Source organism: Vicugna pacos, unplaced genomic scaffold, assembly GCF_048564905.1.
Source record: "Vicugna pacos unplaced genomic scaffold, VicPac4 scaffold_20, whole genome shotgun sequence".
In the NCBI taxonomy this organism is placed as follows: domain Eukaryota; kingdom Metazoa; phylum Chordata; class Mammalia; order Artiodactyla; family Camelidae; genus Vicugna; species Vicugna pacos.
In genome coordinates, this window is record NW_027328741.1 from 39,966,496 (window position 1) to 39,983,030 (window position 16,535).

Below are 16,535 nucleotides of genomic sequence, written 5' to 3' on the forward strand. Positions count from 1 at the left end.
TGATTTCTAGGCCTTTGCTCTCCATGTGTTTGCAGTTGGCTCTCAGTCACGATTTTCCCTTTCCAGAGTTTTTATTGTTAAATTAGAATTTCTGAAAATAACTATTAATATGTTGCATTGGTCTCCCTAGAAACTTGACGTCTTTGTGCTTTTCAGTTTTCAATTTATGAAAAATGCAAATGCACTCTTGTTTTTAAGTTGTCCTTTTTCAATAGATATTTATCTCTTAATTGATAGAATAATTTTTTCCCAATGAATGAATCGGTGTGCATGTTTTAAAGGATAACTTACTTTTTATTTTTCTTATTGTAACAGTAATATTCATTGTAGAGAATTTAGTAAATAAGGATTAACACAGTAATAACTTCACAATGGCCTCTAATCTCACCTGGAGATACAGTTGTAAGGTTTGAAATTGAGAATTATAAGTCCTCTCAAATTTTTCTTTTTCAAGTACGTATTGGTTACTGAGATCCTCGAATTCCCATATGAATTGTAGCAGCAGATAGTCAGTTTCTGCAGAGGAGCCCGCTGGGATTGTGATCGAGACCACGTTGAATATACGGATCGCTCTGGGGAGCACTGCCATTCCAAGAGCACTTTCTTTTGATAGGGGAATGTGTGTGGAGTGTCTGTCCTGGTATTTAGGTCTTCTTTAACTTTTTTTTTCAACAATGCTTTGAGTTTACAGAGTATTATTTTACTTTAATTATCTTTGCCCTTATATTGAGGACAAGTGTGCAAGGTACCGGGATCAGAAGTGTATTTGAGCCCCGCAACTTGCTGCCACCATGGACGCTGCGCTCTTGCTTCACCCGCTGTACAATCTTGCACAGAATACGACCTCAGTAACTCTCTCTTGAATGAATGATTATATGATTGTTGGATGATGCTTGAGAGTCCTTGTGATGATTTTTTTCCCCAGCCTTTCCCCAGTTCTTAACTATGCCCTTTCTCTTCCTAAACTCCAGCCTGGGTTTCAGCCTGCCTGTGGCATTGATTTTCCTTGTCTGTGGACTCTTCCTTTCACTGGTTCCCGATAATGTTACATGTGGGCTGTGGAAACTTGCTAGATGTCAAGAAAGAGCTAATCCATTGTAGGCCAGTATTTTTAGAGTTTGTTATTGTTTTATTGATTGAAATTAAATGAGGCTGCCCCCTGAGCCCTCCCGTGAGCACTTTTGACCTTCCTACAGCTGATACTGCTCTAGTTGCTGCATGTGCCCTTTCCCCAGCCTTGATTTTGTAATTGAATAAGTCACCATCACTGGAGCCCTCTCTTTAAAAGATAAAGAGAACATTTGCTCCTTTTCCCTGTTTGGAGACTTCGATGAGATGAGATCCCAGATAAAGAATGGAGCCCCACCTCTTTCTGACCCCCGCTGTTTCCGTTCCTTTCTTCAGGGGAAAAGAGTACAATTCAACAGTATAAAGATTGATTGTGAGCTAATGAGATAGACAAGACAACCGATCATTTATTAAATAACCTTTCATGATAGAAACAAATGTATTATACACACAAACAGCACACAAAGCACTGTAGTACCATGGTTACAATCGTGGGTCCGAGTTCGTGTCCTGCTCTGGAGAGACCAGTCCTGTGAGATGGAGAACTGGTAAGTCGGCTTAGCCTCTCCAGAACTGGTTTTCTGTCCTGCAGAGACGGGGCTCGCTAGGCGTCCCCCCCGTAGAGGTGCTGTGGGGTGTAAATGATGCGCATGGGCAGCCTGAGCACAGCTGCTCATTCCTCGTAAGTGCAGGGTAGCATAGCTTTTGCGGTGATGGCTTTATGACCGCCCCATGTAGACTGTCAGTGCTCTGAAGGGATGCCTTGTGGTTTGGAGATGGGATTCTCACTTCTGTAAATACCCAAGTGTAGTGTTATTGGGCCCTGCTGATTTCAGTCTATTCTTTAGAAAGTACATATTGTAGATATATTTTTCAAGCATGCGTGCTTTTTTTCTTTTACTATTTAAAGTTCTACCCTCTCATCTCTTGGTATTACTTTTCATGGAATCCAGGAAACAGTCCTAAGCTACCTGCCTCTTCACACTTTTCCGTGGTGGTTTCCTTCCCTGATTAGAAGAGGGTTTTGCATAGGAAATTTTATTTGTTCCCCTTTTCTTGGAGTCTCTCTCTCTGTCTGCCCATCTCTCACCTCTCAATCTGTCCATTTCTCAACCCACTGCTTCTTCTGACATGTTCCAAAACGCATTTCAGGTAGCTTACAGAAGAACAGATACCAAATAAACAGGTGAGAAAATGGGGCCCAGTTCAGACAGTGAGGCTAGGAGGCGAGCCTGTGTGAGGATTGCAGGCGTGAGACACATGTCTCTGCCATGTGACTTATAAGATCGACAGCAGCAGTGTGCTTCAAGCTCCCAGCAGACACAGGGAAGCAGGATTTGAGGGAGATGCTTACTGGCTGTGAAATAAATAAGTGACTTAGGAGAAGCCCAGCCTTTCCAGCTACTAAGGCTTAGGAGAATATTTTGAGTGTCTTCCAAAATCAGAGTATGGCATCTTTTCTTTTTCAGAGTTCTATGTATAGTTGGTTACATTCTATACCTGGAAATTTCTCCAAAACTGCTTCCCACGTGAGTCCCATGGCTCGGGGATTGGGTGGTTCTGCTCATTGATGGGGGTTGGCCAGAAACAGAAAATGAGAGCCTCAAAGGGGCCTGGGATTTGTCAGTTATGTTTTGTCAGTGCTGTAGGGTTCAAGAAATGCTTTCACCGTTTCTCTCCATCTGAGGCGGCAGCGTAATCTCTTACCAGCATCAGGAGCTCAGGGCCACGGGATGGTGGGGGCTGACTGCACTGCCGTCAAGACAGCTGAGCTAGTCACTGCAGGTGTGGTTCTTTTACATACTGCATTTCATGTTCTTTACTAGAATGTTTCAACAGGGAGTTAATTAACTGAGTTAATTAACATTTAATAAATATGATCTTTGTTGAAAAGACAGTTATAGGCAGAATATAAGCTGTGAAGTCTTTAAAAACGGTTTCATTACTGAAATTTCATTTGGGGAGATACACGGTTTATCTTATATATGGCTCTCTTTTAAAGTAACAAAGAAACAAGACAGAAAAGGCAGAGGATGATTTCTGTTCTTCCTCTCGGCTTGCAGGTGCCCTCACCCCCAGTAGCATCAATCAAGACACCAGCACTGACACTGGCCGTGCTCAGAACTGCCTCAGCCCTGAAGACACTGCTGACAAATAGAAGGGGGCCACGCCCTGTTACAGCAGGTGCTCTCACTTTGTGGGTCCTTATGTAACTGCGTGGTGTTAATCAGGATCGCCCGTCCTACATTGTGTGATGCTGCTGCTTTGTCTCCTAGTTACTTGTTTCTCTAAGTATTCTTGTATTATTCTCCAACGCATAGTACTACACACCCAAAAATGCTTTTTTCAGATGAAAAAGAATGTGCATTTAAAATAATAACTCTGAAAAAGTGGGCAAAAAAGGCTATCCTTGTCCCGCTATTCAAAGATAATAATTAACACGTTAACGTATATTTTCATCAGTGTGGATCACCTCTGTCATAAAAAACCAGAGAGCACTCTGTGACTGTTTACTGTGTGGACACCTCCATTTTCCATTCGGCTTTTTATATGTTTTTCTACAATATTCTATCTCCTCTGGCATGATTTTTGATGACCAGTATAGCATTCTGTCTTGTGGAGGCATTGTCAATTTTACTTCGGACTTAAATAAACTTTTAAATTCCAAGTATACTTAACTGAAATACTGAAAAGAGAACTGTGGTGGTACAGGAAGGCCCTACCTCCCTTCCCCTTATTTCCGAAGAGTAAAAACTGTTGAAAATTTGATATATATATTTCATGACCTTTATGCCTATGACATACATATATACACACATATGAGAATTCCATGTATACGTGTGTGTATATATGCTTTATTTAAAAATGAGACCATACTATATGTTTTTCTGCAGCTCGCTTTAATCACTCAGGTGTATATCATAGACGTCCTCCCACTCCAGACTCACCCGGTCCTTTCAGATAGAGTGGAGGGGTCTCCTGATTTGCGGGTGTGGTCTCTTTCCCACGCACACCTTTGGTGAGAGAATGCTGTGGACAAGGCCCTGGACCACGGCGAAACGCTGGCTCCCTCATTGCTCGCAGCTCGTCGTGATTTACCGCATCATTGTCTTGATGGTGGACAGTTAAATTTTCTCCATTTTCCACTGTCAGAAAGGATATTTGACTGGCATCCTTCTTGTACAGATATTCCTGTGATCTTTTATGAGTATTCCCTTAGTTAAGGCTTCTGGAAATTTAGTCCCTGGATGTGACATTTACATTCATCACAGACTCCATTCAAGTAACTCTAGAAATTCCTTCCATAGGGGAATGAAAAGATGCACAATTACTTATGTAACCAATTCTCTATTGCTGGATATGATTTCACTTCAGTTTTTCTTCCCACCATTGTAAACAGTGCTGTGTAAATGCCCTGATGGGTACATCTTTTTGGACCTAATTTGTTTTTTCCTAAAGGAAACGATTCCTAGAAGTGGTGTTGAGTCATTGTGTACGTACGTTTTTCAGAGTTTACATATCCATTGACATGTCGTCCTCTGAAAATGTCGCTCATGGTTTCTTCTCCCACAGATGGACACTAGATAGAATATCTTTTAAAAATATTTGCCAATATGATGAGCAAAAGTGCTTTTTCATTGTTTTAGTTTGCATTTGATGACCAGTGAGGTATTGAGCATTTTTCACTCATTAGCCATTTGACTTTTTTAAAATGAATGATTCCTTTTATCCTTTGCACACATTTAAGTGGGGGAGCTTCTTGTTGGTTTGTGACAGCTCTTTGTATGTTATGAACATTAACTTCTTGTCTTCAACAACATGTATCACAGAGCTTTTTCTTGTCATTTCTTTCCTTTCATTTTGTTTAGGAGGATTTTAATTTTGGTAGTGTCTCAAAATATTCTTATGATAATAAATGTATTCCTTATGTGTTTTATCTTTGAAATTATTCTTAAAAATAATTTCTTATACTGGAATAAATCTCCTCTGTAGGTTTTTTTTAATCTCTAAGATGGAGATGATAATAGTACTTGTTAATGTAAGGGTAAGTTGAGTTAATAAGAGCAAAGTGTTGTATTTGCTGTTATTAGTACTTTTTTATATTTACATCACTGTCTGTAAATTATCTTGTGGTCCTTATGAGAGGAATAGTATTTATTCTTTCTAGGTGATTGTCTGATTGTCTCAGGACAATTACTGAAGTCATACTTTTCTCTTTGATTTGAAATCCCACCTTTACAAAATACTTGTGTACACTAGAGTCTCTTTTTGAGCTCATGGTTCCCTTCTGTCAATCTGCCTTTCTTACTCCAGCACCATAACTTACATATTGTAAAAATTTATTTAATAATTGGCAGTCTGAATTTTTTTCATTCTTTTCTTCCATCCCAAATTTTCTTGTCTAGTATTATGATTTTATTATTCCTGAAGAATTCCAAAATATTTTGTTCAAGTTAAAAAAAATCAGATTGGAGTTGTCATGGGAGTTTTCAGTAAGTTTTGAATTATTCTGATGAGAACTTACATCTTTACAAAACTGCTTTCCTCCATGCAATTTGTTGATGTCTCTACATCCTCACTTCTTACTTTACCCCTCAGTACAGCCCTGAAGTTTCTCCATTTAGAACATGGGCATTATTTTTTAACTTATTCCAGATTATTGTTTATGTTTTTGTCAATTTTGTAAGTGAAAATTTTTTGCTATTATATTTTTAAACGCTTAAAACTGAAATTTAGAAAGGAAGATTCGGTTTGTAAATACTCACTTTGTAATTTGTCATTTAAAATTGTAAGTATTAAGTAGTTGTTCCAGAATCCTTTCTTTTTTGTTTTTAAAAATTTGTGTCGAAGATTCTCAAAATGTTCATAGCTAAGTAGTATAGGTGGGGAGACAGATGGAGAGAGGTAGTGTGGCTCATGTACAAACTGTGAGCAGTTTCATGGCTGCCTTTAGGCTGGAGAAACCACAGAAGAGCCCAGGTTAGACAAGGAATGGCTTTGTATGCACTTGAAAGCCAGCTTTCCTGCCTGTATGGTGAAGCCTGGTGGGCGTGGCAGGTAGATGATCAAGGTCTGATCAAGGTCATTTGCTGCACAGAGCGCTGTGTCTGTGAGAAATGGTGACCATTGCCATGGCAAATGCTTGGTGCCAGGAACAATGCAGGGGAGCTGGGGAGCCTGTGTTAAGGATTTTCCAGTCCTGGGAGTGGGAAGATCAGACTCTGCATTCAGATCTGAGTTTGAATTAATCCTCTTTAGTTTACTGGACCTCTGACTTTTGTCAAGTTATGCATCCTGTTTGAACTCCTGCTTTGTTGTCTCTCAAAACAGAAGAATTACAGCCTGCTGCTAGAGTGTTTGATCAGGGTAAATGATTTGTGTCTATAAGATGCCACGTACAGTCACAAGCTCAGTGAGCAATGAGCTGTCCCCTCTTCTCCTGCAAATCAGTGCTCGATAAGTCATCAGCAGAAAGCGAGTCCCTAATTTGTATGTGGTGCAAGGAAGAACAAAACTAACGTCTTGCCTTTCCCTGGCAGTATTCTTAGTTCTTTGCTTCATGTACCTCTTTCCTCCTTCACTCTCCCCTTTCACCTCCTCCACCAAGAGCCTGAGACTCTCTCAGAACACTAGATTCAAATTATTTAAATGGTGGCTCATTCCCATGAAATGACAGTGACTTAAAAAAACTGTACACATCCCAGAATTCATTGTATTTGATTTACACACACACACACGTGCACACACACACACACACACACATCAGGCTACCTCCCATTTGCTGAGGGAGAAGGGCCACTTTTTCTGAGTTTTCATTTACTCAGCGTGAGAGCAGTCTCTTAAGCAGAATTTCACCTGGCTTCGTGCATGGTTTTTTAAATTGGATTTCTGCTTTTTGTCCATAAAAATATTCTCCTATTAGAAGACAGGAAGTGGAGACATAGATATTCTGCTGAGATATTGGTGTTATCATATTTGAGTTTTAATGGACATAAGGCGGCATAGAGTCATACATTATTATGGATGAGAATCCATGATGATGTAACTTAGACAAGAATCTGGGTCTCCTGCCATCGTGTCCACGCGGGTGAAGAGGCAACTGGGTGGGGGATGGCAGGGAACCTTCTTGCTTGAGTTCCAGGTTCTTGTTAGTTTTCATTGCTCAGCTGCCTTTAGTTTATGTCCATGAGGCCTCTCATGGGAAGGTCACTATGTCCTGAGAGACTGAGTTACTAATCAGCAGAAAGCTCTGGACCCACTCATATTTTCCAGAGTTTTTCTGCTGACCTGCTGACACTTTATATAAATGAGACCTAACAAACTACTGGATATAAAATCCTTATTGTTATCATTTGCCCTCGAGTTCCATAGGAATGGGGTGCTGTCTCAGGCTGTCTAAGGCTAGATCTGAACAAAGATAGGGTGATAGGCTCCGCTGCTGGACCCTCCCCAGTCGAATGGGATTTCCACCTTAGTTTTTAGAATCAGGCAGATGAGTTCAAATCTTGTCTTTACCAGTTATTAGCTTTGTGACCTTGGGGAAATAACTACTTTTTTGGTTCCAATTTTCTTTATCTGTAAATAAGTTCAGTATTTATTTTAGGGTTTTTGTTTTAGAATTGAATGTGCTAATTCCCTAATTTATTCCTAAAATACTGATCACATGGTTCTATGCTGGTGCCTTAGTAGTTGATTGCTAAGGGACTCAACAGTGAGAATGGGGGTGGAGCCCCCTGGATCATACAGCTTATATTCCAGGATATGCTTGTAAAAGACAAGATTGCAGTGGATTTTTAGTAAATGTCCATTCCTTTCCTAATCCCCATTGATTGTGTATATATCTTTATACTAATATATGAACAATTTTTTGCAGTTTAAATCTCTTTGTAGTATTTAAAGAATGTAGCTATAACAAAAATACGTGAAATAAAATGACTTGACTTTTATTTTCCTTTCAATAAGCAAAACAAAATAAAATAGAAAAGAAAAGAAAAAGTATTGAAGGAGTAGAAATAATTTTATTTCCGTGGAATCAACTCTCTATGTTAGGTTTTTCCATTGTGTTGTTCAACATCATATAAAATTGACAGGTTGTGACTTCAGTGTTGATAGCTAGGTGAGTATAGTTTCTTTTTGTGGTTGTCTTTGATGAATTATTTGCACTAGATCATAAATGATGTGCATGTTACATATTGGAAATGAGGAAACATTGGAGACATACTACCTCCAATGCAGTCATTTTGTTACTGAGTCCAAACTCGTTCTGCTCGCCACATGACAGGCCAATAAACCGGGAGATGAGGTGTTGGAGCAAGGAATAGTGACTTCACTTGCAATGCTGGCAGACCCAGAAGACGGCAGACTGATGTCCTGGAGAACTATCTTCCCCAAGTAAGAATTCAGTCTCCTTTTATACTAAAAAGGGGCGGGGTTGTGGTTGGTTGTTGCATACTTCTTGCTTTATGAATTGTTTGTCCTTTGAATCCGCTGTTCTTGCAGCTGTCCATGTGGATCAAATCATGGTACCCCTGTAAAACCTCCAAAAAAACAAAGGCTATTCTCTATTATGCAACTTGCCATCTCTACAGAAGTGCAGATGAGCTAACATTTTTAAAGATCAGGGCCAGGAGAATAGGCTTTCCTGCAGATTTCAGGCTAAAGGCAACTTTCTTTTTCAAATGGTGCAGAGCTACCAAGTCTGAGCCTAGGAAACAGGGCACAGGTTTAAACTCAAAGGAACAGATTTAACATAGGGTAAAAACTGTACATTTTATTACAATTCCGTTTCCAGCTTCATAGATAATATTAGTAAGAAATACGAGCAATTTTGTATTTTTGCTTCTTAATAACCGATAAGTGTACCAACTATATTTTGTGAGCAGGGATGCTGTGCAGGCATTGGGGTGACAGCAAACTCTTGTAGGGGGTGGCCGACCCTGCAACATCTCTGATGCCCCGTGAGTGTTGGTGAGGGTCCCCGTAGCCAGGGGCTCTCTTCAGGAACCAGCATATGGGCATTGACCTCTGGAGACCTCTTTTTCGGCTGCAGGAATTTTTTTCAGATATTGAGATTGAAAAATCACTCCAGCTGGGAATAATTAGGGAAAAAAACAAAAGGAAAAGGGTTTGGAGTAGAGTAGAAGAGTAGGACATAAGATCACGGAGCCTGAGTGCTTGGCAGCGGGGCCTCGGGAGAGAGGGGAGCAGAGGTGGGGAGGGGCCTGGCTCCAGAACCAGCTCCTGTAATTGCCCCCGCACGCAAGCCACATAGCTTTAAATTGGCCTGGGCCACCTCTCTGGGCTGGATATCACCCTGGGCAGAACCGTGGTATCTGTAAAGTAAAATGACTTCACAACTATTGCACAGAGCTGCAGGTGTAAGAGAGCCTAAGCCTGTCTCAGAGTGCAGGGGACAAGCGGAAAGGAATGGCAAAATTTCCACTGACAATTGAAATTTTGTTAAATAGCCTGCTACAGTTGTTTGCATCACTTGAATGAATGCAGGCATATTTCTGTGGGCATTTATAGGTTCACTGAACCCCACCAGCCCCTCTTGCCCCCATCGGAGATGGGCTTTCTCAAGCACAGTGCCCCTCCTGCTTGGGTGGAAAACGCTGCTGGTCCTTGCCTGGGGCCGGGCTGCTGCAGGGCACTGAATCCCCGAGGCACGGCCTGTGAGACACGACAGGAACATCTCTGCTCTTGACTGGGTGCCTCCGTTTCCCCTGCAGTGTAAAAATGCCGATGACTGAGTTAGAAGCATGCTTCCAAGCTGTCCATGTCCTTGGCATCCAGAAGCGGAGCCTGGAAGCTTTCGAATTTATCCAGAATGCGGTTTACATTCACCTTCAGCAGGTGAGTGTATGTCCTTACACAAGTGGAGGAATTACTGCAGTTTTCCTGGAACTTTCTCACTACAAGTCCATTTGATTTTTCTGTGCTAGGATTCAGTATGGCCTGCTAAAAACTCTGGAGTGAGATCTTGAAACCCTGATGAAGAGCATTATTTATTTCATTTCTCTATATGATACTCTTTTACTTTTAAAATTCAGAATTTTTGGTTGTTTCAAAAATTTTTGGGGGGGTTGGAGAATCATGTTTGCTCTTACCATCTTTGCAACCTGTTGCTTTGTGCCTCTCACCTGTCTTCTGTCACTTGTGAGGCGGTTCCATTTGTGACCCTGTCCGGGTTGTTCATGTTATAAAACATAAAGCCTGTAAAAGTACAGTCCCTTTTCCTCCGAAGACATTCCACAAATACTCCTTTAACCTGGGTGTGGTTTTAAGAAGACAGAATCTTTAGAACATGTCCTTGCAGGTTGCTAGTGCAAAATCCCAAAATCAATAGTCTAGCTCAACATCTAAAATCTTTCTAATTTACCTTGGAATTGTATGGATAATTGAAGCAGTTTGCTAAGAACTCAGACCAGGTTTAGAATACAGGCTGGTGTAGCTCAGCAGGTCCTCCCAAGCTGATGCCCTGCCAGAGGGCGGGGCCGAGGGGAGAGGGCGGGGCCGAGGGGAGAGGGCGGGTCCTGCCCTCCCTGAGGTGACAATTTCATGGCAAAGACTTTCACCTGGTGAAGAACTTGGAGTTTCTTCTAAGAAGAGTGGGTCTGAAAAGAGTCCAAAAAGCGCGGGAGTGACAAAGTCCCATTTGTCTCAAGTAGGGGAGAGTGGCTGTGGGGCCACGTAGGAGACTCATGTGTCCAGGTGGGCAGTGTTGGTGGCTTCCACTTGAGCGGTGGGACGGTCAGTGTTTAAAAGCGAACATATTGAAGGCATGTTTAGATGGTAAAAAGGAAAGGATGAAGGCTGTCTGTGAATGTAGGATGGAGTAAGGCCCAGGTTTCTGGGTGGATTTATGAGGTAAATGATGGTCCTTCTGTGCTCTGAGGAGGGAAAGCTGCAGAGGGAGTTCTGCGGAAATCTGATGAGTTCAGCTGTGGGTAAAGTGAAAGGTTGTTAGATGTGTGGTCTGGGAGCTCAGGTGAGAGCCAGTAGTGAGTAGGGGGAGGTGAGAGGGACTTTCAAATAATTTTGTATTGTGAACATACAAATAAGTATGAGTAATGACACATTTAACACCTCTATATTCTGGATTTAAAGCCCAGTAACATTTTGCTATACTGACTGCAGAGGTTCTTAATATTTTTTAATAGAAATAAGTAGAAACAAAATAGTGGAGTTAGTGAGCATCTTAGAGTAGATGTGTGTCCTTGTATGTATTTTTATACCTCATCTGTTTATAACCATAATCTACAAAAAGTTATCTTGCTTAGCATAAGAGTTAAACACAGGGACGTGACACACATTGTTGGGGGTTGAAGCTGATCTTCTCGGGCAAATTATGGACCCTCTCTTTGCCTTAGTTGCATCGTCTGTGACTGCCCCAGGGCCCCTCATCACAGCTGATTTCCTAGAGTAGATGTTGGGAGGGAGGCTGCTGAAGGGAGTAAGAGGTGGCAACTGCTAGGGATATTGAAGAGAGACAAAAACAGATTAAAGCCGATAAACTGAGTACAAATACCCTCTAAATAGAAGGAATCCCGCAGTGTTTTGAGCCGCTTATCATAAGGGAAAGAAAATCACGTGGATCCAAAGCTCTTGAGCATATGAATATTGTGGGTGGGAGGGTGTCATTATAAAAGTGTTGAGAAAAGGCCTCTTTGTTTTCCTTGACATTACCAGTAAGGATGGGGAGCAGAAGCGAAACCCTCTGCTTCACAGTTGAAGGTGCTGTTTTGTGTGAAACTGACCAAAGTTTGGAAACCAGTCATCAGCGATGCTGGCAAATGAAGAGGCTTCTGGATTGGGTGGGGCACTTGCTGTGACTTCCAGGTGACCTGCTGGCTGGGGACTGTGTGGCGGGCAGTAGTTTTGCAGGGTAGCCCGGGCACAATCCCTGGCTCTGATGATGCTGGTCTGATTAACAGACCTGGGCGCACACTGTCCTAATGGGGCAGCTCGGGATGTGGCCCTGCCGTGCTGAGAGCGAGAAGAGGGCTCCCCTGAGGAGGTGTCCCTGCGGAGAGTGGAAATGTACTCCTGCAGGGGAGGAAGAGCCTCTGAGCAGCGGGCCGGATGCACAGGCAAGACCAGCATGAGCACTGATGTTTCCGGGAGCCGGAAGTCATACAGTGGCCCAAACGGCCTTGTTCCTGAGAGACTGGAGGGAATAGATGCTGAAAAGGCAGGCTAGGGTCAGACCCTGTGGTGGGTTATGAGTGACAGGAGAGGATTGTTCAGGCAGGCATGAGACAACCCTGTGGGCGTCCCAGCTGGGGCGTCACGCCGAAGGGAAGAGCAGAGTTATAGACTTTGCCACTTATTAGCTGTGTGACTTTAAGCAATATCACCCCACCTCTCTCTATATATATCTTCATCTGTAAAGTGACACAGTGACAAGGTCGTGTCATCAGAAGTATTAGCTTAGCTCTGATCCTCTTTGTCGACTCCTGTCAGTGCTTCCCTGCAAGGTTCTGCAATGGCTGCCTTTACTCTGAGACAGGAGGGCGTAGAGGGACACTGTAATACCCGAGGGCAGGAAGGGGTTGCTTTAAAAGCAGACATGTAACAGCCTGCAGCTGCAGACCTGCAGGCAGTTTGGTTGACGGTCCTTGAGAGGACTTTGGAGGCCTTAGCGTCGTCTTAAGTCTTGTTTCCCCTTGGGGACCGGATTTGCCTTTGGGGATTGATGTTGAAGATTTGAGCTTCTGCAAAGCTGTTTTCAGAGATGGGTATATACGTAAAATATCATATAAAATAAAATGATTTATTTAACGAGTGCGAATTTGTAGCTGTTAGGAACAGCTCTGTTGGCCTGGTCTCCACGGGGGACACCAAGGGTCAGCAGAGCGTGCAGGAGGGCAGGCAGCCTGCAGTGCTTCTGCGGGGTGTTCTCCCCAGCAGGGCGCTCTGCTGAGTTGAGTCTTCTACGAGTTTTGTTGCCAGAGGAGCAGACAGCAAAGTAATGAGTTCTAGAGGGATTGTATAATGACAGGAAGAAATAGGAACCCGGAGATTTTCCGGACTAAAACACGCTTTGGTTCCTGATTCAGTGTGTTCCATTACAGAATTGATGAGTTGTGTCTATTCTGGAACGTCATTGAAATAAACGTTCAGCCTATATGTTAAGGGCTTTGTTTTATTTGGCTGGAGGACTCGAGCCGGGATGACAGCCTCTCAGATCACTCTGAGGGACTGCTCCCAAGAGGTAGGGGAGGAGCTAGGATATATAGAAGCTTACAACAAAGACCAGGTAATTGGAACAATAAAACATTGCTTGTTATCTAAAGAAAACCAGATATCTCAAGTTCAAGTATTTACTGCTTTTCTATGTATGGTGAGAAGCAAACATTTGGGTCATTGAATTCATTCCTTTGGCAATCCCCTGGCTATCTAGGGCCAGTATCCTGTCCTTTCTTACTCTGAGTCTGCTCAGAGGGCACCACTGTGAGTGGCAGAGAGGCCGGGCTGTAGGCATGTACTCGCTGGGGGTTGGCAGCAGCTGCTGATGACTCGGATTCAGCATTCTTTGTTTACTGTCATGGTTGCAGTATTTTCATGCACATTGTAGTATTTTCATTCACAGTGCTCCCACTTGGTCCTAAATTCGACCAATATTTTGAGAGACATTTCATGACCAATTTTGTCCCACGGTGCTAGGATGGCTCATTCCTAGTTCAGGTGAAGAATCTTCTGAGTTGCCATTCAAGGTGTTAGTTTTTTTTGTCAGGCCCTGTTGATACTAAAAGTTCTCTGGATCACCTGTCTTACTAGTCTATTATGATACAGAAAGTGTTTACCCATCTTTGCTCATTCCCATACCTAGAATCACACTATTATATTTATTTTATTCAGGGTTATAAATTTTATCTGTTTCTTCAAGATGTTTAGCCATCATCAATCTTGTGGGCCTAGTTACACATTGGGAATTGTAACAGACAACAATTTTATAAAATAGACAGGATATAAGTAATACAGCTAGTAACGTTAATAAAGTCACGAGTAAGAATTTAATAGTCGAGAAGTTGTATTTTTGGGTTAAAATTTTGCTTGTGTTTCTGAGTTTGATCCTATGAGAAAGTTCATATTTATGGTCAGGGTCAGAGCAGGTATTAATTGGCCAGTTGAAATCTCCCACCTTGTAAGATCAACAGTGGCCTAAACAGAACTATAAATTCTTTTTAGAATAACGTTTCTGAGGGCTATCTAGTTAGAGCCTTGGAGTAGGGAAACCCACCAAGGTAACACAGAAGTACTAGACATAGGTAATTTATCATAAACTTAACAAGTGGAGTAGTTCATAATCAAAGGTTGGAGAAATTATCAAAGTAATTGGTATACAGTCCTGGTCCGGTGTCTTGGGTCAGCTGTCTAGCTCAGATGTCATCTTCTTCTCATCCTGGTCTGGTAGCTTTTTCTCCATTTGGGCATTGTTTTCAGGGGAGCAGCACTCGATAGGCCAGTGCAGTGCAGGGGATGTTTCAGATAGGAAATGAATCGGAGACTCCGTTTCCTTCAGCTTTGGTGTGTATGGTCTGGTAAAGAGTACCTGAAAAAGGGTCCTTCCATTCAGGTTGGAGACAGTTCTTTAAGTCATGCCTGTTGCAGTATGTATAACCCCTGGCTGCAGGTCATGGGGCATTGAAACTTTACCCAAGGATAGATTTCTGAGCTTCAGAAACAAACCTAGAGTATCTTTTTCATAATTCAATTAAACTGTACAGTAATGTGACATAACAGCAAGGAATGATCTGGGAAGTGTCTTAGTAAATATGGACCTCAATTAACAAAACTAGAATTTAATATCCACTAAAATATAATTTATTTTCTCTCTTAAGTTACCCTCAGTTTTCTCATATATAGCCAAATCAAGAGTAATTTTTTACAACTTAATTCTGATTATTTGATCATATAGGCTTTTTTAAATTGGCTGTGTTGGAAGTTTTAATACGGAGTCTCAGGGTAGAATGTTAAGGTTTGCTAAGGCCAAGAAAGCCACGTCAAGGCTTTTCATGGGTTTCTGCCTTACAGATTTAGGTAAATTCTTTTCTCTTTAAAATCCTTAAAATATCTTTATACTCCTATATCTGTTAGGAGATGATCTCCCTAATTTGTTTGATAGAGCCACTGGGGACCTAAGTGTTTTTAGTCTATTGAGGGATCAGATAGAGAGAAAAGATAAGTGTTCCAAGTGTGATTACATAGGTATAATTTATCAAATTGCTGTGAACCATAACTAGCTTAAGGAGAAGAGATTCTTTACGTCTGGGAAACAGGTTAAAAGCCAGTAGTATTTCAAACAATATCAAAAATTATAACCATATTCAGCAGGTTAACCAGTCCCATGTAACTAATTCTTTTAATGAGAGTTTTCATTAGAACTTTAAAATTTCTTACCCAGTTTAGTTCAGTGCTGTAGTTTGAAATTTATTAGAAATCAGTAAATCTCCTTGAAGAGAAAGCATTTTGCAAAACCATCAGAAGAAAACAATTAACTGTCTATAAATGACAAAAATTTAAAAGCATGGTTAAACACCGTTACACTATAATCAATAAAGAAACCTGTTCACTATACCCATAATTATCACTGGTAACATTTCAGATATGCCAGAAATTTAGGGAGTCCATGTAATTTCTACAATACCTATATTAATAATATTTCTCATTCAATATAACCTTAGAAGTTTTATGATTCATTTGACAATTCCATGTTATTTAAAATGCCAAATGAAACTTTATAGTTAAAAATCTCTCTTTGGGATGTTTCAGGGGCCTTCTGTAGCATCCCAAACTTAACTGGAGATTAAAAGAATTTTAATTAATTAAATTAATTTTTATTTAATTAATTAGAATTTTATATTTGGGGAGCTTTGTGAAAGATTTCAGAACACTTGATCAGATAAACATATAGATCACTGTAAAGTAGTACTAATTCATTAACAAGAAAATATGTCAAATGTAAAGGCAGAACAGATCAGCTAAGTGGTATAAGAAGTTTTACAATCTGTTACTGAAGGTGGATTAATATTTTAAGAAAATTTTTTCCTCTTAACAGAGAGAAAACCAAATCTAATCTTGTTCCAGCTAACTTCTAAGATTCATTTACGTTGCCCAATTTGTTTCTAAACTTAGCCAATTCTGACCATGTACAAAACTCTTCCCTCAGGGTTCCTTTTCCACAAGCCTTCCACAGCTTTCTATACTTATATTAGTGTGTCCCTTATTTTGTCTTCCATTCAGAGGTAACCAGCTTCAGGAGAAAGTCACTATTTTTCATTAACAAAGTATTATTCCATTCTTACATCTTCCTTTACGCATTTATATTACTTTCCTAGGATACTGAGATCATTCCCTTACTAATAGAGACTATTTCAGTGTGGCACCAACCATTTATTAATATTTCTATATACCTTTAGTTTCACTGTAAGAGGAAGTCAAATGTTAAGTAATTCGTATTT

The 16,535-nt window shown here is 41.0% G+C and overlaps 1 protein-coding gene across 1 annotated transcript in view; it reads left to right on the top strand.

Moving 5' to 3' along the window:
- LOC140693991 (uncharacterized) overlaps positions 1-16,535 on the top strand; it is a 58,108-nt gene that overhangs the window by 26,767 nt on the left and 14,806 nt on the right. Inside the window, exons 5-7 of the mRNA XM_072957495.1 lie at positions 2,538-2,597; positions 2,763-2,853; positions 3,132-3,252. Coding sequence (XP_072813596.1) covers positions 2,538-2,597; positions 2,763-2,853; positions 3,132-3,226 — 246 coding nt within the window. The 3' untranslated portion in view covers positions 3,227-3,252. The remainder of the gene's footprint in view (positions 1-2,537; positions 2,598-2,762; positions 2,854-3,131; positions 3,253-16,535) is intronic.